Raw genomic sequence first — 25,739 nt, forward strand, 5'->3', positions numbered from 1 at the left:
ATATGCCATGATGACTGCTACCTCTCACGGGTGGGGGAATGACTATTAGATATGCTGTAACTTACTGGATTTGAAAGCTGTTAATGTTTAGGTTCAGGTTAGCAGTAATGCATTGCAAGGCATGTACTAGAATACAATGACAAAAAATATCATTTCAAAGGTTCTTGAAAAGTAACAGACTGAGACATGTTTGCCCAAAGATGCTAATGTTCTCTCGCTCATGTCCATGAAAGGACTATTCTGTTTAGGGCAAAAGGGGTTCTCTCTTGAGGTAGGGATGGGTTACACTGACCATAGCAGCTCTATAGTAGTTTTTATTGAATAGGTTAGGGCCTACTGAGAAAGATAATTCATGAAAAATTACGAGAGCAATAAAAATTCTAACCTCACTATCAATCTGCTTTCTGACGGCCAAGGTCACTGACTCCAGCAGTCATCAGAGGATGATTTGTATTCACGCTGCTGCACTTATCACAGACAAGTGTGTAAGCAATGCAGCTCTTGCGTGCCCATAGGTATAATCTATCTATCTATCTATCTATCTATCTATCTATCTATCTATCTATCTATCTATCTATCTATCTATCTATCTATCTATCTAGCTAGCTAGCTAGCTAGCTAGCTACCATCTATCATGATCTGTCTGTGTTCCTCTATGTCTGTCTGTGTTCCTTCACAAACTCCTGAATACACAAGACACCCAGTAGAGGAGGATAATGTATGTGTGTGTTTATGTTTCTATTTATTGTAGGGGTGGCAACTTGAATGACCAAGAGTTATGACCAATCAGTACATGTTGCCTTCATAGAGCATTCATTTAGAAATTTAAACAAGAATTATACCTATTTTGGTAAGTTGCCCTTTTGTTTCCACTCTGTTCTAAGAATCCATGGCACCACAATTACTATTACTATTACTATTAAAATAGATCAGGTCTGGACTGGGTGCCAAAATACGTCCTGACATTTCAAGTTCAAAGAGGCCCAAACAGCCTCCATCAGGCCACTAAATAGTGGCATCGTACAGCAGCCCCTATGGCACTTGCCAGAACTCAAAGATTGCCAGTCCAAGTCTGAAATAGATTATTGATATATGGGACTGCTTATGAGCCATTAGTAGTGTGGGGCCTTTACTGTATAGAATCCTGCAATGCATTACTTACTCCACATTTATTACCTTCCAACCTACATGTTTCAGCTTTCTGATGCAACGTGCCCAGATCATTCCTGAATGGCATGCTTCATTGCTTCCTAGAAGACAGACGCTCCTCCTGTATCTGAAGGTGGCCAGTAGAATTACACCTGTGCCACATGCCGTGGGCTAAGACAGTGTCAATGGAATATATATTATTTTGCATCTCTCCTTTCAGGTGTTTGCAGAATGAAAACTCGCGCACCAACCTCGGGTGTAGGATGTAAGGCTGCACTCCCCCATCACACCGACGCGACACAGTCTTTTATGTGCTGCAGGGATCGGGCGGAGAAGCATGGAGGAAAAGCACTTTTTGGAATTTGTTCTTTGAAGAATAAAAATATGTATATTTATATATCTATATATATATATATGTATTTCTCATATTCACTTTCTCCCAACATTGCATGTATATGAGTTCCGTATAAAAGCACTTGCACTGTGTCCATGGAGGATGAGGTCCTCAGGGTTGGTATCTCTGATGAGAGATGATCAGTTGCCAAGGCTACATTAAACTCTGGCAGACTGAGGCAGCTGGTAGTTGCCAGTCCACTGTTGACCCTGCCATTTTCTGGGAGCTGGAGGGTCTTCTACTGTTTTCTCCTGAACCCAGAAGCCGGGCACACTTTGGATGGTGTGGGATAATGGAGTGGCAAGAAGGGGCACTGGCATTGTCAGCTGCCCAGTGAAAGTGTGCAGGGCAAGGGAAGGACAGAACAGAGACTCCAAGTAGACCCAGTTCACTGCAATAAAATATTCAAATATTATATACAGTATATATAAATATATAAATGTATTCAAAATATAAATGTATGTATACATGTATGTAATGCAACACATTCTGCTCCTTCAATATCGACAATAACATTTAAATTCTAAAACAGTTCCTGGACTCTGACCTACAAGCAGCTAACAGTATACAAATTGAGAAGGCTCCAGTATATCCATATACATGTGGGACATATTGGTATCATTGCATTATTATACTTTGTCTTTTCCTTTTTTTCCTTCATTGTATCACAGGAGTGCCCATACTTTACTAATGAGGGGTTTACTTTTAGTGATGTTGTCCCATTAAGATCTACATCCATAATATCACTGTTAGCATTCTGTTCCATGAAAAACATTACTTACATATTTGATTTACAAGAGAATTTATATGACTATATTTAAAAAAAAAACAGCTATTTCTTATGTAACAGAATAAATATTTGAATGAAATGAATAAGACACAAGGGTAATTTAGTAAAGCTGTTTGTTGACAGTGTCTTGAGATCTACTGATCACCAACTAAAGATCTACTGGTAGATCCCGATCTACCTTTTGGACACCCCTGGTGTATCATTACTAATACATCTGTGTTCATCTTTAATTGTGAAGATATTCTCATATTGCACCAGGAAAAACAAAGAAGCATTACATAAAAAGCAACAGAAGGAATAGAAACATATTCTTGGGTTGCAAATCAGATCCAACGATAACCAGGGAAAAAGGTTGCAAAACACTGACCTAAGCCTATAAAGCATGGAGCATTTTTCCAATGTTTTTTCTTCAACAACTGGATAACTCAATAGAACATCCAAATCAGTTCATACCTGCTGAGAGGCAAGTGCTATACTGCAGTGCACACTGTGCTGACCGTGAATTCCGTCTCAGTGGCTACAATTTCTGTTGGCTGCACGTTCCGTTCATACATGGGATTCTCAAAAGTGGCCCGGCCATTTGTGTTTTCATGACCAGCAAAGCCATTGAATGGTACCTTAGGTCTTCTTCTGGGAGAAATGAAAACTGAGTTATGATATGTTATGATCAAATAAAAAAATACGTTGGTGGAAATTCACATTCACAGTTAATTGCTATAGTGCTTACAGACTTTATACGAGTGATTGAGGCAGGCTATTTAAAATAATAAAATTTTTTTATGGCTTATTGGCAGTATATATATATATATATATATATATATATATATATATATATATATACTGTATATATATATATATATATATTTATATAAATTGTCAAACTGTATTAGTTTATTTTAACACACACATGTTTTGAGAGCATTATACAGAAAAATAGGCCAAAATTGCAAATCCTGAAATGCTTTAGCTCTGCTTTCATCACCTGCAGTAAATCCTCACATTCTTGGATTCGATTTCAAATTTAATGTCACCAAATGTGGGCCACATTATAATAATTTTGACTAAAACTTTGTTCTTTACTTATATTTCTCATGAGATCACTCTCCTCACCAACAATGCAAGCCAGTGGGAGTCTTACCTGTGTTTGTAGAGGTAAAGTACAAAGCCAGCAATGATCAAGGCTATGAAAGGCACAAGGATAGCAGCTGCTACTGAGCTGCTATTGGATGGAAAGTGTCCTATCGTGTCTGGATCATTTCCCAAGAGTCTTAGATCTGCAAGTTTGAAAGAACAGGATTAGTCTAGAATGAACATCTAACATATATGAAAGTTTGGGAGTAAACCAAGTAAGGTTTGATTGGATATTGCATTCACTTTATGAGGTATAAAAGATTACGACGTGTAATAGGGAAATACTGAAGCATGGGACAAATGAAGGTGACATTTCTTTTGGATAATGCACTTTGCATTGGATTTTTGCTCAAATTTTAAAAATTCTAATTTTAAAAGGTTTGCAATTCAGTATTTTTGTCAATTCTAAAATGATGAATTAGGTGCATCCCTAGTATTTAATATATGTTTCATTTAATGTTTCATAATAAAAAATTTGAATTATTTTCTTAAAAGGGAATCTGTGGGAGATGGCCTTTTCGAAAGTCGGAGCTTTCTGTATAATAAGTTTCCGGATAATGCATCCCATACCTGTATATCAGCTGACTGACCCATCTAGCCTTAACAAAAGCTAATTTGCTACTAGCCCTGTTAATGATCTTGGGGTCTAAAGATGAAATCGAGACCAATGAGAAAACGTATCTTCTATTGTAAATACATACATAAAGCAACGTATTTCATTGTTGAGCAGTGAAGTGTAGAGTGAAAGATCATTTTAATACCATGACAGGCTGAGAATGAAATTAACCTGCAGAGAGGTGCTATTAAATGCGCTGGGATGTTATTAATTTGATTAGGATTTTATAACAAGCTGAAAAATATACAGAATACACAGCTGTATATTGGACACAATATTGGACACAGTGATTTAAAATATAAGAATAATACAGCAGCTAAATCATCGTATAACAGAGATGCTCCTTAATTCCACAGCTCTGAGATCTTTTCAGTCTAGATGATTAGAATGTTTATGGGCTGTGGATGCTCTTGTAGCGCATGATATGATTCAGACTTAAATGTATGTGTGTATATGTGTGTGTGTGTGTGTGTGTGTGTGTGTGTGTGTGTGTGTGTGTGTGTGTGTGTGTGTGTGTGTGTGTGTGTGTGTGTGTGTGTGTGTGTGTGTGTGTGTGTGTGTGTGTGTGTGTGTGTGTGTGTGTGTGTGTGTGTGTGTGTGTGTGTGTGTGTGTGTGTGTGTGTGTGTGTGTATATATATATAATTGTGTTTTGTCTAACAAACTTGTGACTCTCCAGCTATTTCTGATCTAGAACTTCCAGCATTCTGACATCAGTCAACACAGGTATAGAATAGTGGGAGATCAGGGTGAGGGTCTGGATTATTGCTAATAGACTGCAGATGGTGTTATTTTACCTAGTCGCTGCAGCCCAAACTGCCCGAATCCTTTTCCACGCACAAAACCTTGATACACATATGTTCCATCAGGAGACTCAGAGGACACCTTTAAAGAGAATTTGCAAGAATTATTGCAAGCATGTTGACAGAAAACTTGAGACTCAAGCAGAAAAACTGTAAGCCTAGCAGTTGTTTTATTATAAAGACAATATACCCTCTGCTCTAAAATATAAAAAATGGATATTCCTCAGAATTCCGTAACATCTAGAAAATCCTTTATATAGTCACAGACCTCCTCTATAACTTTAAATATAGGGCACAATAACACAAAATACGTTTGCAAAGGTTTTAAAACTGCAGTATTTTTTTTTTAAAAGGCAAGAATGATTTGCCCCATAAATGAACATCAGGAAATAACCATAAAAAAATAAAGTCAATAAAGATAAGAGTACAAAACATGGCAAGGAGCACGGCACTAGCAAAACAAGCAATTCATATTAAAATCAACAGCCAGTTCTGTCTAGGATTGTCCCTTTCTGAATGTGTATATAGACATGGATAACATGTGCTTAGGATTTATATTCTACCAGGGTACTTTTAGATGTTCAGCATGTATTTCTGTCTCTTTCAGGATAGACCCACAGCCTGGAACTTACATGGCCATCAAGTGCCCAGCTGTCTATCTTGAACTTGTCCATAAAGATATCAGCTGGTCCACGAATCTGATGCGCTTGGAGAAGCAAATGAAAATCTTCTTTCTTGTAAATACCTGCAGTTAAAAAAGTGAAAAGACATCATGCACACCAAATTGTAAAATTGTATTTGGCTTTCCTCCCAGATATAAACATACCTTCAGTACCTCTGTGACTTCCAAAAAGTTTTAACAGTATTTTGCACAAACAACAAAACATGATATTATAGAACAATCGAAAGAGTATTTTGCGCTAAAGTGAAACTATTAAGTCAAAAGACTTGTTACTGTTAACTCCTTGGCAAAATACATTCATAGTTCCCAAATTGAAAAACAGAAAGAACGAATCAGGGAGCTGCCTAAAATCCTAAAGGTAGCTGAATATATATGAACACATTTCTTAAGCAGGGTGTATAGCAATGGAAGAAATGTTTTCTTAGTGCACCATGAGAATTCATGGGAATCACTATGGGGTATATTTATCAAAGAGTGAAGTTAATAGTGAAGTTCCGCCACTAGAGTGAAATTCCGCCACTCTCCATTCATTTCTATGGGATTTTTATAGGCGTATTTATCAAAGGGTGAACTTTCACTTTCACCCATTGATAAATACGCCTTTCAAAATCCCATAGAAATGAATGGAGAGCTGCGGAATTTCACTCTAGTGGCGGAACTTCACTCTTTGATAAATTTACCCCTATGGCTACTAAAAAGCATGTAAACAAGAAAAAACACAATATAATTGATTTGCAATCAATGTGGATTTATGTTAATATCAAGTTTAAACAGGACACTATAAGAAATGACATTCCGATATTTCAGAGCTTTCTGAGAAACATAAACCCTTTATGTGTTGTTTGATTATAAATCACAGCAGTATGTACTCAGAAAAGGATCTAGTTCATTTGAAGGCCAAAACAGACATAAACATTTCTTTTTGTATTACTCTATCTTAGTAATGGCTAAATTGCATCACTCCAGGTTTTCATGAACTATAATTACCAGTGTCCCCAAAGAGAGGTAAACTATTGAAAGATACTGGTTGTTGAACCGCACCTATTGCACTTCACACAAATGCTTACCTGACACTTGCAGCTCGACCCCACTATGATCAATCATGGTGGCATTGACTTTACTGCTCCCAATCTCAAAGCTGGTTACTGTGAACATGGCAGGCTGCTTCCTTCCCAGATACTCATACGATCCTTTCCACAGAGAGTTCTTGGCAAAAACATCTGCAGGAACTGCAAAGGCAGAGCAAGGTCAACACTAGAAAAACTGCACTAAGCTGCTGTAAAGCAACATGTCCTAATGTAAATGAAAACACTGTGATGGCTCCCTGGTAGACTATTCGCTTTCAAAAAAGAGAATTTAGTATACTACCCACGAAGACTGTTATCCTTTCATTGCAAAAAACATCCTTAAAGGGGAACTCCGGCTTCCAAACCAAAATTTGGTCAAGAGGTCCACATAACACAGAAACCCCTAATATATCCATCACAGTTCCCATTTCTTCAAAAAGTATGAATAAATGCCATTTTCTATTAAAAGTTCTTCTCTTTCTGCATCATTTGAAATCCTAATAGGGAAGGAGGGACTAAAACACTGATGTTAGAAATTGTAAAACTACTCCACAGCTTACAGACATCATGCAGGAACTACATAACCCACAATGCATTGTACTGCAATGATCTATTCCTTATTGAAATTGTGTGCTTGGGGTTTGGAGGATGCAGGCTAAGAACTCCTGGCTGTTGATACAAAGTAACAGTAGTCAGCCAGATCAGCAAAGTAGTAGGAGAGATCAGCAGGAGAGCAGGGGGCTAGGCTTAGGGAACTGCCAGAAACCATTAAAAATCATGAAAACTCTGCATATTTTTTAAATAATGTATATTGCAAAGTTGCTTGAAATTATGTTTACTTTTCAAAAAGCTCAAGTTATGTTTTTGTGGAGTTCCCCTTTAAATTCCTTTTTTAAACCCTTAACAAGAGTGTATATGGCACATCCAGCCATTTTAAAGTAGTTATTTGTTGAAATAATGAAGAAGACAAAGAGCAGTTTAACACTGCTTTCTATTCTAAGCGAAGCCTTTTCCCAGCATCCACAAAAAGGGTGCTTACCAGATATTTTTGGGATTGGAGGCTCTCTGGCTGGAAATATTGGTCTCCCACTGGGTCTAATATCAGCTAAAAGTAAACAGAGGAGATCAGAAAGGGTGAAAACATGTTACATATTATCACAGTACAGTGTAATTTTATAACCCTGTAATGATTAAATACATCTACTCGACACATCCTCACTCATTAATAATTTCTCATTAAAACGCCAATCAATAATACATGAATTATGCAGTTAATATAACTGTAAAACTGCTAAATGCTTAAAAAGGCACAGAGGTATCACCTTACCCAAACACAGTGGAGGCTTCCCTGTCCAGCTTCCATCCACTCTGCATGTGCGGTGCTCAGAGCCACCAGTCAAGTAGAAACCACCCTGGCAAGAATAAATCAGTGTGTAGCCCAGGGATGGCAGGTCAAGTGCTCCTACATTGGCATGTGGGGGAGTCTCTGGCTGTCGACAGTGATGAGCTATGCAATAGAAGAAAAATATCGAAATTAGAAATGGATATATTGGATTCTTTTCAAGTAGCCTCATGTATATAAGGCTCTCATCTGAGACCATCATTGACAGCCTTTGATGCCAATTTAATTTGTTGCGACCAACTATTTGAGATACCTACTATCTCTCTCCATTTCTCCTCTTATTTCCCCTTCCTCCCTATTAGCCCTCCCAGCAGCACACTACCTACCCTTCACTTACCAGGATCCCAATTCCTGCAGCCGCTCCTTCATTACACCCCTAACCTCTTACCCTGCCTATAATCCCCTGACATACCCATTATATTCAAATTACTTGGGTTTCCCTTTGGTTACTTTCAAGGAATACTATGTATAACTTGAATTGGAATGCCTGCACTTATACTGCTTACCATATTAAACCTAAAACCTAATTACCTAATTTGAAGAAAAAAATTATAGAAATTAGAAGCATTATTGACTGTGTTGATATGGCAGCAATATCCAAAATGTATACCAGCAATAGACGCCCCAAAACTGTTCTTGGATCTGCATCAAGGGACTCTATGGCTGTTGCTGACTTACAGTTTTAATGATTTGGTGTAAAAGCTTTTTCGTTTCTGCTTTTCTTATAGAAACAATTCTTAATGTTTGTCTCGCTCCTAGAAAAGTGTTTCTTAGGAGGTTCAGTTGCAAAATTCAGCACATTATGGTGCAACCACAACTGCATTTTTAATTTCCAAACTGCTGGGAAAAGCATCTAGTCTCTGTTATTGTGTAATGGAATTTTACAGCCCTCCAAAGTATATGCAATGTAGTGAAGGATGCAGGGAATTTACTAAGACAGCTCTGTAAGTTACTGGAAATGCAGGGAAAGTCTCAGTCAGTAAATTCAGACAATATCACTTAGGGTGGAAGAGGGGTGGAGAAGGGAGTTTGCAGATGCCAGAAAAAGTCTGCATGAGCAGTCAGTGAGAAGACAGACAAGAATATATAATTTAGAGCTTTTCAATATTTTGCATGCATTGGAGTGCGTGCATTGCTGAGCTCTTTAATTTCAGTCATTAGGAATTTTTTAAAGGAGAACTAAACCCTAAAAATTAAAATGGTTAAAATGTCATATTTTATATACTGAACATATTGCACCAGCCTAAAGTTTCAGCTTCTCAATAGCAGCAATGATCCAGGACTTCAAACTTGTCACAGGGGGTCACCATCTTAGAAAGTGTCTGCGACACTCACATGCTCTGTGGGCTCTGAGCAGCTGTTGAGAAGATAAACTTAGAAAATGAGGTTTGCTTGTAATAAAACTAATGCTACGGGCTGATTAAATTATTTTCTGATGCTAGTTGCAATGGTTTCTCAGTCAAAGTAGTAATTATCTATATTTTGTATTAATTAGCTTTATACATTTTTATTCTGAATAAACAATAAATTTTGAGTTGGTCCCTGAGTTCAGTAAATGACATCAGTACAGAGCATGTGCAGTGAATCAGCAGAAAAGATAATGGGGAGCTACTGGGGGATCTTCACACTCACAGATTGGTTGGGCTGGTACAGAACCTCAAAACATAATATACAACATGTGTAGCCTACTTCTTAAGTAAGGCTTTAGTTCTCCTTTAACTAGCCATATATGAGTAAATGTTATGTCTTCCATTGTGGATCAGTTTGTTACAGAAGCCCTTGCAAGAGGAGAGCTCATTCTCTGTGACCTCCACCATGGGGCAGGTGACAAATGAGACTAGCATTTGCTATTGCAAGTATTACAGATTAGACAATGCAGAAGCAAAGCTTGAAACTATTCAGTAAAAACCTATAGGCTATATTAATTATATGTGACTGAATATCATCCTCTGTTCTGTTCACTTGTAAACATTTTGAGGCTCAGTCAAATGACTTGCTCTCCATATTTCTTCATACGGTTTTTCGAAAGTATACATTTTTCCTTCTTCTGCAGCATCAGAGCATCTCCTGACTAAATATTTGACAAATTAAAGTTCTCTTTGCATATCGAAAACAAAACTTGTTGCATTTTTTTGTCTTCAGTGGAACAGTGTCAAAGTTTATATAACAAGAATTCGTTATCCAGAAACCCGTTATCCAGAAAGCTCAAAATTATGGAAAGGCTTTCTTCCATAGACTTCATTTTATTCAACTAATCCAAGTTTTTAAAACGGATTTCTTTTCTCCCTGTAATAATAAAACAGTGCCTTGGACTTGATCCCAACTAAGATATACTTAATCCTTATTGGAAGTAAAGACACCCGATTGGGTTTATTTAATGTTTAAATGATTTTCTAGTAGAAAAGGTAAAAAAAATCCAAATTATGGAAAGATCCATTATCCAAAAAACTTCAGGTCCCATACCTGTAATATTTGCAGAAACCTTTAACCCTGACAGTAATTGAAACAGTAAAATTTCAAATAGGTGTGTCCAGAGTGTTGACTATGATAAGTATAAAAAGCATTGGAAATTTTTGAGAAGCACTGCCCTAGATCGTGCACACTGTTACAGTAGCTTATATGACCATAGGAGAGACAACTGCTTTTTCTGAGAGGTATCTGTTTGTAAGCTTAGATTTGTACACGTATTGTGCTTCTGTGTTAGCCTAAAGCAGCTGCAGAGTTAAGTGAATTGTCTAAGTAACAGTTTCTAGCTGCAGGATTCCACTGTTTCCTCAGTGAATTAATTACATTTTATATAAAGTGTGTTTTTATAGAACTCCTGGCACTTTACAATTCTACTGTCTCCATCTATGTTGTCCAAATACACCCTCGTTCCAACTGATATGCAGAGCCTTTCCTGAGAGAACAGGGCCAAATGTAATATGTAATGATGATGTGCCATTTAACCACAAAATGAAGCCCCTCCTGTAAGATTGCAAGAAAGAGTGGGTACTTACGAATGCACTCTGGCGGCACTCCACTCCACGTTAGATTTGGTAGGCAGGTTCTTGTGGTAGACCCTTGCAATAGGTATCCCTTCTGACACCTGAATAGCACTGTACTCCCGACCTATGGCAAGGAGGTGAGAGGTGTATATCTCTATTAGTTGTAACAAACTTATTTTAAAACAAGTATTTAGGCATGGTTGCTAGACCAATGTTTCAAATCTGAGCCAAATAAGTATATACGCTGCCATTTCTGTATTACCTTGGGCACAGAGCTATACCAGAGAAAAAGCTTGGTAAGTTTTACATTACCTGGAACCCTTGCGAGGTATTCTGCATTCCAAAGGATGGGATCCCAGGGTCAGTGCACGTTGTGTGGGAGGGATCTGCACATACAAATAATATGGAAATACCAAAAAAGGTACACATGTATGACAAAAAGCCTAGGGTGTACGGCTGAGTTCTTACCGTTCTTTATTTGAAAAATAAAGATTTTAAGTCCCTGCATGCCAATGTTTTTAACATCCCTCTCACTAGAAATGTACACTTTTTTATTTTTGTTTTATATTTGATATTCTTCCAGTGTTTATGAGCCTTACCAATGCAGGTGGGTTGGATTCCACTCCATGTGCCATCAGACTGACAGAACCGACGAGCTGATCCAACAAGCACAAGGGGAGGGGGGCAGGAGAAGGATATAGATGAACGGTAGCTGAATCCTCTGTCCACCCTACGAGCATGGGCTGGGATGCCGGGATCACCACAGAAAACAGCTGCAAATGGAATGCATGAAGATGCAGGTTACACACAACCACAGACCATTGGGACAGGAATGGATTATCAACAAAGCTCTATTAGCTCTATACAAAAGCATTACTTATACAATAACCAGTGTTTTGCAATCAGTGTAACAATCCACCTTTTGGTTCTGTTTACGGTAATTATTTCAGGGGTGTCGCTCAGTGAAAGCTGATGCAGGTAGTCTGATTTTGTGTTTGGGAACCTCCTCTTGCCTAGCAAGCTATGGTGGCACAGGCACATGTGAGTGAATGGCCACCCAGCCTGAAGGGTCATGAGAGTGAAATGGATATTCCTGTAACAATTGCATGGTGACATTTACATCTTTAAGCAGGTTTAGGTACTTATGCAATCTATTACTGTATATGAAAAATGATTAGGCAGCAAGGTCAGAAAATATGGCAGTGCCAATGTCCATAACATCATATTTGTAACTAATCTAGCATAAATCATTATCATCATAAAAATGATCAGGTTTCTAATAGCCTTAAGAAATAGTGTTCCATATTAAAGAAAGATTTGTATGTTTTTCCCCATGTCTGCTTGGGTTCCCTTTGGGTACTTTGATTTCCTAAAATGTACAGGCAGCTTAATCTACTCCTGATAAAATTGTAAAATCGACCCTTCTGTGTGTGAATGTGATAGGGACCATAGACCTTAAGCTTCACTGAGGAAGGCACTGATGTGTATGATGTAAAATCTCTGTACTTCATAAGGGCCAAGTAAACGTGTCGGCACTATATGAATAACAGAAAATTATAAAAATGTCATATCCAGTTTTGCACTTACGGAAGCATTGTGGAAGCTCGCCCACCCAGCTCCTGTTACTTTCACATGTAAGGACAGCTGGAAGAGAAAGCTGGTAACCATCCAGGCAGGTGTATGTGAGACTGGAACCCCATAGGAAGTCAGACCCCACTGCTATCCCATTAGGGATCAAAGGGGGGGATGGACAGGTGATTGCTGTAAGAAAGATAGGTAAATCAGTGAAAATATTTTAAACTTTGTACAATTTTTTTAAATATATTATCATCTGGTGCTTTTTGCAATTTAACCTTTGCAGAGAGGTTTTGTGCCATTCCAGGTACGGTCTTTGGTACACAGCAAGATGGGTGCTTTGTCTGATTCCATCATATATCCAGGCAAACACTGGAAGGACACAGTGTGGTTGTACTGGAAATTATGGTCCAGGCGTATGCCATTTGCTGGGATGCCAGGATCACCACAGTTGATAACTGAATGGCAAATACATTAGTGTATTAGAAAAGAATGACATGTTTGGGTCAGGTCTCTATATTAATGATTTCATTTCCAAGCTAACACATTCATCTTATATAAATGCTATGGCTAAATTATCTTACCTGCACAATCTGGAGCAGTTCCTGTCCATGTCCCATTAACTGTGCAATGTCGGCTTAAGGGCCCACTGGAGTAATATCCTTCACGACACTCATAAATAATGGAGCTAGAGAACAACAGTCCATCATTGAACACAACGCGGGAGTTACTGGGTGTTCCTGGATTTCCACAGGAGACCACTAAAAAATAAAACACAAGGGAATTAAGTTCATAAGTTTTCCTTTTGCCGGCTGACACATTGTCCCACCCACATCTGAGACAGAAGAACCATTGGTTACTGAATATTTCCAACAGAAATGACAGCTGTGGCATATGCTCTAGGTGTCTGCACCATCTGTGTAATAGATTTTTTGCACAATGTTCCCCCATGGACAATGTATCCATAGACAGCACTCCAATTTAAATAAAACCGTCTTTAATGTTAGCAAATATTTGCATAGCAGGACAGCAGCACGATGCAACGTTTCGAGTGGCACCCCTCTCTTTATCAAGCATTCGAACTTTGCATCGTGGTGCTGTCCTGCTATGACAAACAAGGGAAAGTTGTGCTCACCACTAGTTTTTAAAATCATTAGGCGGGGGTGCAATGAGGGTGTGACCACAAAATACATATAGACAAATACAAGATTCCTCTGCACTCAACCCATTATCAATATATTTAAGACAGAGATTTAAAAACTAGTGGTGAGCACAACTTTCCCTTGTTTGTTATAGTTCTACAAGAGCAGTGACCAGCTCTATGTTGTAGCTCCCACCCCCTCCAACTATAGTCAGGTGATCCCACTGGTGTCTAATAAAAGGGCAGCCAAGTTTGGGAGTTTTACTTTGAAAGCAGCTAGTAAGTTGCAGGTAAAACGTATTCGTCCCTTTTATAAAATGTATAATGAAACCATAGAATTCTTAATGAATCAAATGAAAATTGAGCATAGGACTGGCCAGATATGGGATGACTTTGACGTAGTTGGCCAGCTTAAATATATTGCAATATATGGACAAACAATCCCTGTTTTGTTTAAAGGGTAAGGCATTTTTCAGTAGCAGTATGCACAAAATGTCTCTGTCTTAAATATATTGATAATGGGTTGAGTGCAGAGGAATCTTGTATTTGTCTATATGTATTTTGTGGTCACACCCTCATTGCACCCCCGCCTAATGATTTTAAAAACTAGTGGTGAGCACAACTTTCCCTTGTTTGTTATAGTTCTACAAGAGCAGTGACCAGCTCTATGTTGTAGCTCCCACCCCCTCCAACTTTAGTCAGGTGATCCCACTGGTGTCTAATAAAAGGGCAGCCAAGTTTGGGAGTTTTACTTTGAAAGCAGCTAGTAAGTTGCAGGTAAAACGTATTCGTCCCTTTTATAAAATGTATAATGAAACCATAGAATTCTTAATGAATCAAATGAAAATTGAGCATAGGACTGGCCAGATATGGGATGACTTTGATGTAGTTGGCCAGCTTAAATATATTGCAATATATGGACAAACAATCCCTGTTTTGTTTAAAGGGTAAGGCATTTTTCAGTAGCAGTATGCACAAAATGTCTCTGTCTTAAATATATTGATAATGGGTTGAGTGCAGAGGAATCTTGTATTTGTCTATATGTATTTTGTGGTCACACCCTCATTGCACCCCCGCCTAATGATTTTAAAAACTAGTGGTGAGCACAACTTTCCCTTGTTTGTTATAGTTCTACAAGAGCAGTGACCAGCTCTATGTTGTAGCTCCCACCCCCTCCAACTTTAGTCAGGTGATCCCACTGGTGTCTAATAAAAGGGCAGCCAAGTTTGGGAGTTTTACTTTGAAAGCAGCTAGTAAGTTGCAGGTAAAACGTATTCGTCCCTTTTATAAAATGTATAATGAAACCATAGAATTCTTAATGAATCAAATGAAAATTGAGCATAGGACTGGCCAGATATGGGATGACTTTGACGTAGTTGGCCAGCTTAAATATATTGCAATATATGGACAAACAATCCCTGTTTTGTTTAAAGGGTAAGGCATTTTTCAGTAGCAGTATGCACAAAATGTCTCTGTCTTAAATATATTGATAATGGGTTGAGTGCAGAGGAATCTTGTATCTGTCTATATGTATTTTGTGGTCACACCCTCATTGCACCCCCGCCTAATGAATTTAAAAACTAGTGGTGAGCACAACTTTCCCTTGTTTGTTATAGTTCTACAAGAGCAGTGACCAGCTCTATGTTGTAGCTCCCACCCCCTCCAACTATAGTCAGGTGATCCCACTGGTGTCTAATAAAAGGGCAGCCAAGTTTGGGAGTTTTACTTTGAAAGCAGCTAGTAAGTTGCAGGTAAAACGTATTTGTCCCTTTTATAAAATGTATAATGAAACCATAGAATTCTTAATGAATCAAATGAAAATTGAGCATAGGACTGGCCAGATATGGGATGACTTTGACGTAGTTGGCCAGCTTAAATATATTGCAATATATGGACAAACAATCCCTGTTTTGTTTAAAGGGTAAGGCATTTTTCAGTAGCAGTATGCACAAAATGTCTCTGTCTTAAATATATTGATAATGGGTTGAGTGCAGAGGAATCTTGTATTTGTCTATATGTATTTTGTGGTCACACCCTCATTGCACCCCCGCCTAATGATTTTAAAAACTAGTGGTGAGCACAACTTTCCCTTGTTTGTTATAGTTCTACAAGAGCAGTGACCAGCTCTATGTTGTAGCTCCCACCCCTCCAACTTTAGTCAGGTGATCCCACTGGTGTCTAATAAAAGGGCAGCCAAGTTTGGGAGTTTTACTTTGAAAGCAGCTAGTAAGTTGCAGGTAAAACGTATTCGTCCCTTTTATAAAATGTATAATGAAACCATAGAATTCTTAATGAATCAAATGAAATTGAGCATAGGACTGGCCAGATATGGGATGACTTTGACGTAGTTGGCCAGCTTAAATATATTGCAATATATGGACAAACAATCCCTGTTTTGTTTAAAGGGTAAGGCATTTTTCAGTAGCAGTATGCACAAAATGTCTCTGTCTTAAATATATTGATAATGGGTTGAGTGCAGAGGAATCTTGTATTTGTCTATATGTATTTTGTGGTCACACCCTCATTGCACCCCCGCCTAATGAATTTAAAAACTAGTGGTGAGCACAACTTTCCCTTGTTTGTTATAGTTCTACAAGAGCAGTGACCAGCTCTATGTTGTAGCTCCCACCCCTCCAACTATAGTCAGGTGATCCCACTGGTGTCTAATAAAAGGGCAGCCAAGTTTGGGAGTTTTACTTTGAAAGCAGCTAGTAAGTTGCAGGTAAAACGTATTCGTCCCTTTTATAAAATGTATAATGAAACCATAGAATTCTTAATGAATCAAATGAAAATTGAGCATAGGACTGGCCAGATATGGGATGACTTTGACGTAGTTGGCCAGCTTAAATATATTGCAATATATGGACAAACAATCCCTGTTTTGTTTAAAGGGTAAGGCATTTTTCAGTAGCAGTATGCACAAAATGCCTCTGTCTTAAATATATTGATAATGGGTTGAGTGCAGAGGAATCTTGTATTTGTCTATATGTATTTTGTGGTCACACCCTCATTGCACCCCCGCCTAATGATTTTAAAAACTAGTGGTGAGCACAACTTTCCCTTGTTTGTTATAGTTCTACAGGAGCAGTGACCAGCTCCATGTTGTAGCTCCCACCCCCTCCAACTATAGTCAGGTGATCCCACTGGTGTCTAATAAAAGGGCAGCCAAGTTTGGGAGTTTTACTTTGAAAGCAGCTAGTAAGTTGCAGGTAAAACGTATTCGTCCCTTTTATAAAATGTATAATGAAACCATAGAATTCTTAATGAATCAAATGAAAATTGAGCATAGGACTGGCCAGATATGGGATGACTTTGACGTAGTTGGCCAGCTTAAATATATTGCAATATATGGACAAACAATCCCTGTTTTGTTTAAAGGGTAAGGCATTTTTCAGTAGCAGTATGCACAAAATGTCTCTGTCTTAAATATATTGATAATGGGTTGAGTGCAGAGGAATCTTGTATTTGTCTATATGTATTTTGTGGTCACACCCTCATTGCACCCCCGCCTAATGAATTTAAAAACTAGTGGTGAGCACAACTTTCCCTTGTTTGTTATAGTTCTACAAGAGCAGTGACCAGCTCTATGTTGTAGCTCCCACCCCCTCCAACTATAGTCAGGTGATCCCACTGGTGTCTAATAAAAGGGCAGCCAAGTTTGGGAGTTTTACTTTGAAAGCAGCTAGTAAGTTGCAGGTAAAACGTATTCGTCCCTTTTATAAAATGTATAATGAAACCATAGAATTCTTAATGAATCAAATGAAAATTGAGCATAGGACTGGCCAGATATGGGATGACTTTGACGTAGTTGGCCAGCTTAAATATATTGCAATATATGGACAAACAATCCCTGTTTTGTTTAAAGGGTAAGGCATTTTTCAGTAGCAGTATGCACAAAATGCCTCTGTCTTAAATATATTGATAATGGGTTGAGTGCAGAGGAATCTTGTATTTGTCTATATGTATTTTGTGGTCACACCCTCATTGCACCCCCGCCTAATGATTTTAAAAACTAGTGGTGAGCACAACTTTCCCTTGTTTGTTATAGTTCTACAGGAGCAGTGACCAGCTCCATGTTGTAGCTCCCACCCCCTCCAACTATAGTCAGGTGATCCCACTGGTGTCTAATAAAAGGGCAGCCAAGTTTGGGAGTTTTACTTTGAAAGCAGCTAGTAAGTTGCAGGTAAAACGTATTCGTCCCTTTTATAAAATGTATAATGAAACCATAGAATTCTTAATGAATCAAATGAAAATTGAGCATAGGACTGGCCAGATATGGGATGACTTTGACGTAGTTGGCCAGCTTAAATATATTGCAATATATGGACAAACAATCCCTGTTTTGTTTAAAGGGTAAGGCATTTTTCAGTAGCAGTATGCACAAAATGTCTCTGTCTTAAATATATTGATAATGGGTTGAGTGCAGAGGAATCTTGTATTTGGCTGTCCTGCTATGCAAATATTTGCTAACATTAAAGATGGTTTTATTTAAATTGGAGTGCTGTCTATGTATATATATCCGTAAACTATGGAGGAGCCCTTGTGAACAGGCTTAATGACGTGCACCTAACACTACCGTGGGCTGAAAAAGTAAGTGCGGTTGAACTGGAATTAACCCCCATGAACAATGTTCAGTACTGGTATCAAATTATACCTGTGCTACCATATTTATAATATAAATTTCAGAAAGTTCTCAATTTCATAATATAATTTATCAATGTAGAAACTTGGAAATTGTAGGAGGACCTTTAGGGAAACAGTGCTGGGTTATTGCTAGTTTTGGCAACTAGTTGTGGTTGGTATTGTTTATTTACACCTTACTGCTCCTAAGAGCTTTGAGGGCTGTCTGAAATTAAATATGGAGCACAAACACGACAAGGTAAAACATTTATTTCCCCTGCTGAATTTCAGATAATAATTAGAAACAAAGGTAGTAGGCAAGAAGTAGATTAGAATTCTCTGTTTTAATTATAAAGCACCCTGAGGCAAGGAATAGAATGAACGCAGTGCTACAATCCACTCCCATGGTGATACACTGATACAGACAAAACAAAACTACAGTACACAACAAGAAATTCTACAATTACAATTTGAAAAGAAAAAGACTGAACCACAGGGAACTGACACTTTTTCCAAGGCTAGAAATATATTATATAATGTGTTTGCGTATGATGATATGGCAAGCCAATTTGACTTCAGACTGGCTAAAATTTGCAAGGGACAGGAAATAGACATGAAATAATGCACATTCAAGATAACTGCATACAGAAATGAAGAGGCACAGTGGACATTAACCTAAATTACCTTCACACTCTGGCTGAAACCCACTCCATGACCCATTGATGAGGCAACTTCTCTCTGCAGAACCCCGTAGTAAGTACCCAGGCTCACAGCTGAACCTCACCACACTACCAGCAGTAAACTCTTCACCTTGGCGCAGTCCATGGAAAGGCACACCTGGGTCCCCACACTCTCCTGCACTACCACCTGAAAAACAATATAAGACAATCAGGGCATCATTGCAGACCATCCATTGAACTCTTGACCATTCTTGTCTTAAAGCTATCAGTGTTGTTCTTCATAAACATAGGCTGTAAGACAAGACATTAATGTTCACTTAATTATGGCAATCTTTGCACGGTATAAATGATTAAAAATAGACATCTGAAAGGGTTCATGCAATATTCTGTCTTAATCGGGGGTTCAGAGGAAAATGATAACTAACATTATTAAATGTGACAATTAAGCCATTTTTGATAAACAGCACATTCGTTAAAAACAAATATGAAATAAAAATGAGCATGTTATTGCCATTTTACATGATAGGAAATGCATTTCTTATGGAATGGCGCGCCCAGTACAGTGTTAATTCCTACACTCACATTAATCTTCCAAAACACTTAACGGATTTCTTTTCTTTTTACTGCAGCTTAAAACACGGGCTATAAAGATCCAGGGTTTATGAGTTGTGACATACAACTGCAGGGCAGATTCATAAAAATGAGGGACGGAACAAATATACTGTAGAAGAGCGAATGAAACACAGATGTAAGGATTCAAATAAAGTTTCAAGGTTAGGAGACACTGTAGGCTGAGATAAAGAAAAGGATGGAGATATCCTGGGCTTTTTTTTGGTGCTTAACAGGGTGAGATCCCACTATCTGGAATAGCATAGTGTGTGAGGGTCAGAAGAGACTGTAGCAGATTCCATAAATGCGCAATGATTTGAAAGGAATATTACAAAAAACTTTAAAAGAACACACAACTAAAGGCTGATAGAGGACGGAACAATATTGAATTACACAGAGCCTAGACAAGAGCAACTGCATTAAAAAGGTTAATAAAGGTTTTTGATGATGAACTTTGGATAAACAAATCTGATTTTGGAAAACCGTTCATTAATAAATATTTCCATGGGAGACACGAGGGATCATTAGCTAAGCACAACTGCACCTTGAAGGTATCAATAGGGCCAAGTTTCCCACAGAAGCCTGCATCAATTGACACAGCACACTGCACCTGAAGAGTCAGGCACAAATGTCATTTTGTCACTGCAGATTTTCTGTAAAATTGCATTGCTTCACAGTGAAATGCAAGTTTAATTGTGTGTATACAGCATGGTGTATTGTGACTAAAACACTGCACTGTACATATAAATAAGCCCTATGGACATTACGTAGAAAGAAAACCTTTTCTTGTTTTAAGTTATAGACATTTGAAGAGCTAATGGCCGAGACATTCAACAAAGTCAGAATGTCTTTATCAGCAAACTAGCTAACACAAGGTCACTTGTATTGAAATACTATAGTGCTGAACTGGAATCTTGTAATAGTGACACTGAAGTGGGAAGGTTTTGTTTTCTTTCCCGAGGCTGGTTGGAGAAGACCTTCTTGGTCATCATTTACAAGGTAATTGTGAATTCTTTGAGTCAAAGTTTTGAAGCTGATAAAATGGCTATTTCTTTGGCAGAGGAAATACAAGATTTTTAATATTTAGTGGGCTAATGGTCTTTTTTTCCATACCGAATGAGGTATGTTGTACAATCACATAAAAGTAATTCTAATTAATGCTGTGTGTTTTTCATAGCCCCAGGTTGAATGTAGCAGCATTGCCTTAATAAAAACATTCTCAGAAAGATAATAACAATCATCTGTAACAAGTCATCTGCAAACTCTTAACAACTGACTTCAAATATTGAAAACAATAATCGAAGAAGCCAACTTGTAACCTCGGGGAAGTATATTTGATTGGGCTGTGTACCTGCTGCACTGGGAAATAAATTGAAGTAAACTGATTGCATCTATGACTCAAATCAATTAGTCTATCTAAATTGAAAACTTACAAAAGGCTTTAAAACGTGAATAAAAAAGGGATTAGATTGAATAATGTATGCTGTCCCATAGACCTTCTGTAATTGCTTTCCAAACCCAAAGCCTCTTGGTCCAAAAGCTTTCATTTAGATAGCAGATAATCCAGTTTGAGCAGTATCTGAAGGCAGTTGAAGCTGAAGTCAGAGTAAACTTGATTTAAGGAAATATTTTTATTCCTGAAAAAAATTGTTAAAACAGTCTTTTTCTACAATAAATAGCATTACAGTGATCTTCAGGTTTGTTTTTTAATATATGATCCCATATCCAGAAGACGGCCCATTTACTTCTCTAATCTGTACAGCAGTGGCAACTAGATCTTCAACAAACAGAAAAGTACTTTGAAACATTATCTGCAGATTACATAACGCCAAAAAGATAACACCTAGTAAATAGATTTTCACTGATTACATCTAGAAGATTTAGAAAGCCTTCAAGAACTTATTTTCAGAAGTTCATGTTTATATGTCACCTTTCAAATTAGAGAATAAGTCTTGTTCGGAGAAAGGCAGTTGTTAATGTCAGTCTCTGCTAAAATCTGTTTGGGTGGAGTTTTTATTATAAAATTTGGAAAGTGTGAATGACATTTCTGATCTTTTTCTTTATGGAATGCTGGAGGCTACTTTTACTGGATGAATTTATTACCCTTTTCAAGTATAGAGGCTTATTGTTGTCAAGTCCTCCGACTGCTGCCCTGCTATCTACTAAGAGTTCCACTGCCAATCTTACAAAGTGATGTTAGCAGCATCATAACAAGTAATACATAATATATTTGTTTTGGTCTTAATAAGCTATTCCTATAGAATACAAGTATGTTCCAATTTATTACGTACAAATGCCTTTTGATGTTAGAAATGGTGATAACTTATCAGTCATTTAGTCAGAGTAAATCAGAGTAAAAACTGATTGTGCAGATGGTGTGTTCTCACTAACACCTACCTGAGCAATGTGGCAGAAAGCCACTCCATCGCCCATCCAGCTGGCAAGTGCGCGTTGTGTTCCCAAGGAGGGTTCGGCGTCCCAGACAAGTGTACTGTACTACCGAGCCAACGGTGAATCGTTTTCCAGAGATCTGAGCATTTGGTGGGAGGCCAGGAGCACCACAGGTTACCACTGATCAGCCCAAAGACAAACATAAGTAAATGGAAATGGAATATGCTCAAAAACTCTTATTAACACCACAGATGTTCTATTGCATAGCATGAATTTACTAAACATTTGATTTTTGTACACAAAAAAACAATATAAATACAAACCTGTAAGCTAATACTACTTACATGATGCCTTGAAAATGGTTTCATCATACAGTACAATATACAGTATTATTTTAGAGTAACAGTAGTCACCTACAAGTCAACACCTTCAAGTTAACTTTTAGTATGTTATAGAATGGGCCAATTCTAAGCAACTTTTCATTTGGTCTTCATTTTTTATTTTGTTTAATTTTTTTAAATGATTTGTCATCTTCTTCACAAACTTTCCAGCTTTCAAATAGGAAAAAACAAATCTAAAAACAAATGCTCGCTAAGGCTACAAATCTATTGTAATTGCTACATTTTATTACGCATCTTTCATATTCCAGTCTCTTATTCATATCAATGCATGGTTGCTAGAGTAATTTGTACCCTAGCAACCAGACTGCTAAAATTTCAAACTGGAGACCTGTTGAATAAAAAGCTAAATAACTCAAAGACCACAAAAAATAATAAACGAAAACCAATTGCAAATTGTCTCAGAATATCACTTTCTACATCATACTAAAAGTTAACTCACAGCTGAACCATCCCTTTAAAGGCAGAGTTGTATTTAACCCAAAAATTCAATTGATTTTTCGCGAAGACTCAAATCAATTCAAGTATTCAAGTTGGTGACCTCAACTACACTGATTCGAGTTTTTTACATTCAAGTTTTTGTCTTAAATTAAAAACCATTTAAGTTGTGAGTTCATTCGAGTTCTAAACAAGCTCACAAAGCTCTACAATTCGACCTTTGCTAAATAAACCCCTTAGTGTAATAAATCTCCTAAAGGAAACTATACCCCCCCCAAACAATGTAGGTCTCTATAAAAAGATATTGGCAAATATATGCAAAATCCTGCTTCATGTTAATAAACCATGTTCATAATAATATACTTTTCAGTAGTATGTGCCATTGGGTAATCCTAAATAGATAATTGCCATTTTAAAAAATAAGGGCCACCCCCCAGTATCGTATGATTTACGGCCCACGCAAACACACCAAATAAACTATACATGTTAGGTCACATGAGCCAATTAACAGACAGAGTTCTGTCTTTTGCTTCTACACTTCTTCCTGTTATAGTCAGAGCTGTATTTCTGGTCAGGTGATCTCTGAGGCAGCACAGAGACCATCACAAAATGGTGATTCAAGACAAGAGATGTAAAAGTGCAGTTTTTACTTAAAAATATATAATAGTTTGGTAAGATTCTTTCATATGCCACTTAATTTGATATAAACTATCTGTTGCTTAAGTATTCATTTTGGGGGTATAGTTTTCTTTTAAACAACATATAACTTAGCTTCTAAATAAAAAGGGGACAGCTGGTTAAGGTATATGGATAGATGGATCAATATGGTTAATAAGGTTGATTTCAGCCTTTCTACATGACCATACTGGCATCTACAGGTTTAAAGAATAATATTAGGCAGTATTGTCTATCCAGACAGAAAATCTAGTCTGCGGTGAGCAGGTTATTGAAATATGAACACCCATCTGAGTGATCAAACTTTACAATATTTAACAGTTTGACCTGTTTGCCAATCACATGGGTTACCCCAAAAATGAAACTTTTGGTCACTATTCACAAAAAATGTTTCAGTGAGAAATCAATGTTCCATATGTAGAATGTAAGGTAAACAGATCAAGTTCACCTGACAAGGTGTGGTGAGAAGTGTACAGATTACTGTATGTTCTTTATTATGGAATAAATGTGGCAACAAAAATGTGTTTTCTGCAACTTTCTTGTGATCAGCTGAATTGCAATAATAATGTTTCTTTTGTACAGAGAGGCCATGCTTAACACACTGATGGTATTAGCTCACCTCCTTTGAATTGCTTTCCATCTTTTCTTAGCTAGAGAATGCTAATGTGGCCAGGCCCAATTCACACAATAAAGAGTAGGACCAAGAGTAAATAGACAGGACCCATAAAAGTATGTGTAGTAGAATTTGTATTATGATCAGAACCGCCATCAGAAATCACAGGGCCCCATACGACAAAATTTCCTGGGCCCCCTGGGTTGCGCCCACCGCAAGCCCCACTTACAGGTCCGCCCTCGCCACCCCACAGGTCCGCCCCCCACCACACAGTAAAAAAAACAAATAAAATATTGGTGGCTAGGGTTCCCACATGTTAAAAAAATAAAAAGATATTGGTGGTCAGGGCCCCCCATACAAAAACATTTGTGTCCAGGGCCCCCCATTAAAAAATATTGGTGGCTAGGACCCCACATGAGAAAAAAAATTGGTGGCCAGCCCCCCCCCCCCCCCCCCACATTATAAGAAAATTGGTGGCCAGGGCCCCTTAAATGTCCATGCCTTCCCAAAGTCAGCAGCTCTCACAAAGATGGGGGCCTAGCTAATCAAGTAAGTGTGGCGTGGCTGGGCCCCCCTTACCCTCAGGGCCCCCTACAACTCTCCACCCTGTCCCCCCCTGATGGCAGCCCTGATTATGATTGTAAAATGAAACTAAAGCTCTGTGTTTCACAAAGAAAACAGTGGCAATAAAATCCATTAGCAACAAATCTATTTGTCCTTATAAATAAACCCACAGGCAGCATTGGTTATATTTCAGAAAGCAATCGTATTTGCAAAATTTACAAAATTTAGAACTTATTTTAAAAATGAGTAATCTCTTCTACCATTAAAACCAAATAGATTTTCTTATTGTCATGTTCTAGAATATGCTACTTACACAGACATTGAGGCAGGGCTCGGTCCCACGTGCCATCACCTTGACATGAAAGAACATGTGTTCCCATCAGGTAATAGCCATGGCTGCACTCATAGGTTACAGAGGTTCCAAAACTGAATCGGTCTGGACCTTTCTGCAGCACTCGCCTAAGTCCATACTCAATGTGGCCTGGATCTGTACAGTTGAGGACTAAATGGAAAAAGAGATGAGTGGTGGAGGAAAGGGATATGAGAAGGAGGTAGGCCGTGAGTGTTTTTAGAGATAATATTAGATAGAGTTAGAGGAAGAAGAGAAGAAAGTAACAGATATAAGAAGATCAACATGAAATGATGAATCTACCCCTACAGAGCCAGTCATTTTATTGCTAGCTACAAAATCCATCAGCTATGAGCCCATGTACAGTATGGGCCACTTGATTTAACTGAAAGGGATACTGTCAAAAGTATAACATTTTTTTCAAAATGAATCAATTAATAGTGCTGCTCCAGCAAAATTCTGCACTGAAATCAAACAGATTTTTTTATATTCAATTTTGAAAACCTGACATGGGGCTAGACATATTGTCAATTTCCCAGCTGCCCCAAGTCATGATGACAGGATCCCTTTAACTAAACACCAAAATGGTAGTACAGTACAGTACACTAAATCATTAAATTTGTACAGAATATTTACAAGATTTGTTTTTAAAATCTGCAGATCCAAT

The 25,739-nt window shown here is 37.9% G+C and overlaps 1 protein-coding gene across 3 annotated transcripts in view; it reads right to left on the reverse strand.

Moving 5' to 3' along the window:
- Positions 1–287: 287 nt before the first annotated feature.
- LOC108708254 (CUB and sushi domain-containing protein 2-like) overlaps positions 288–25,739 on the reverse strand; it is a 591,784-nt gene continuing 566,332 nt past the window's right edge. For 2 of the 3 annotated variants that reach the window (XM_041582174.1, XM_018246760.2), the window contains 17 exons: positions 25,037–25,225; positions 22,042–22,215; positions 19,040–19,222; positions 13,179–13,355; positions 12,873–13,052; positions 12,607–12,780; positions 11,619–11,792; positions 11,332–11,405; positions 11,032–11,143; positions 7,958–8,137; positions 7,670–7,735; positions 6,631–6,792; positions 5,514–5,626; positions 4,876–4,963; positions 3,472–3,607; positions 2,787–2,963; positions 288–1,934 (listed from right to left, as the gene is read on the reverse strand). In XM_041582174.1, the coding sequence (XP_041438108.1) occupies positions 2,804–2,963; positions 3,472–3,607; positions 4,876–4,963; positions 5,514–5,626; positions 6,631–6,792; positions 7,670–7,735; positions 7,958–8,137; positions 11,032–11,143; positions 11,332–11,405; positions 11,619–11,792; positions 12,607–12,780; positions 12,873–13,052; positions 13,179–13,355; positions 19,040–19,222; positions 22,042–22,215; positions 25,037–25,225 (2,342 nt within the window). In that variant the 3' untranslated portion in view covers positions 288–1,934; positions 2,787–2,803. The remainder of the gene's footprint in view (positions 1,935–2,786; positions 2,964–3,471; positions 3,608–4,875; positions 4,964–5,513; positions 5,627–6,630; positions 6,793–7,669; positions 7,736–7,957; positions 8,138–11,031; positions 11,144–11,331; positions 11,406–11,618; positions 11,793–12,606; positions 12,781–12,872; positions 13,053–13,178; positions 13,356–19,039; positions 19,223–22,041; positions 22,216–25,036; positions 25,226–25,739) is intronic. The other variant, XM_041582173.1, reaches the window with a different exon arrangement.

The sequence above is a fragment of the Xenopus laevis genome, chromosome 2L (assembly GCF_017654675.1).
Source record: "Xenopus laevis strain J_2021 chromosome 2L, Xenopus_laevis_v10.1, whole genome shotgun sequence".
Lineage (NCBI taxonomy): Eukaryota > Metazoa > Chordata > Amphibia > Anura > Pipidae > Xenopus > Xenopus laevis.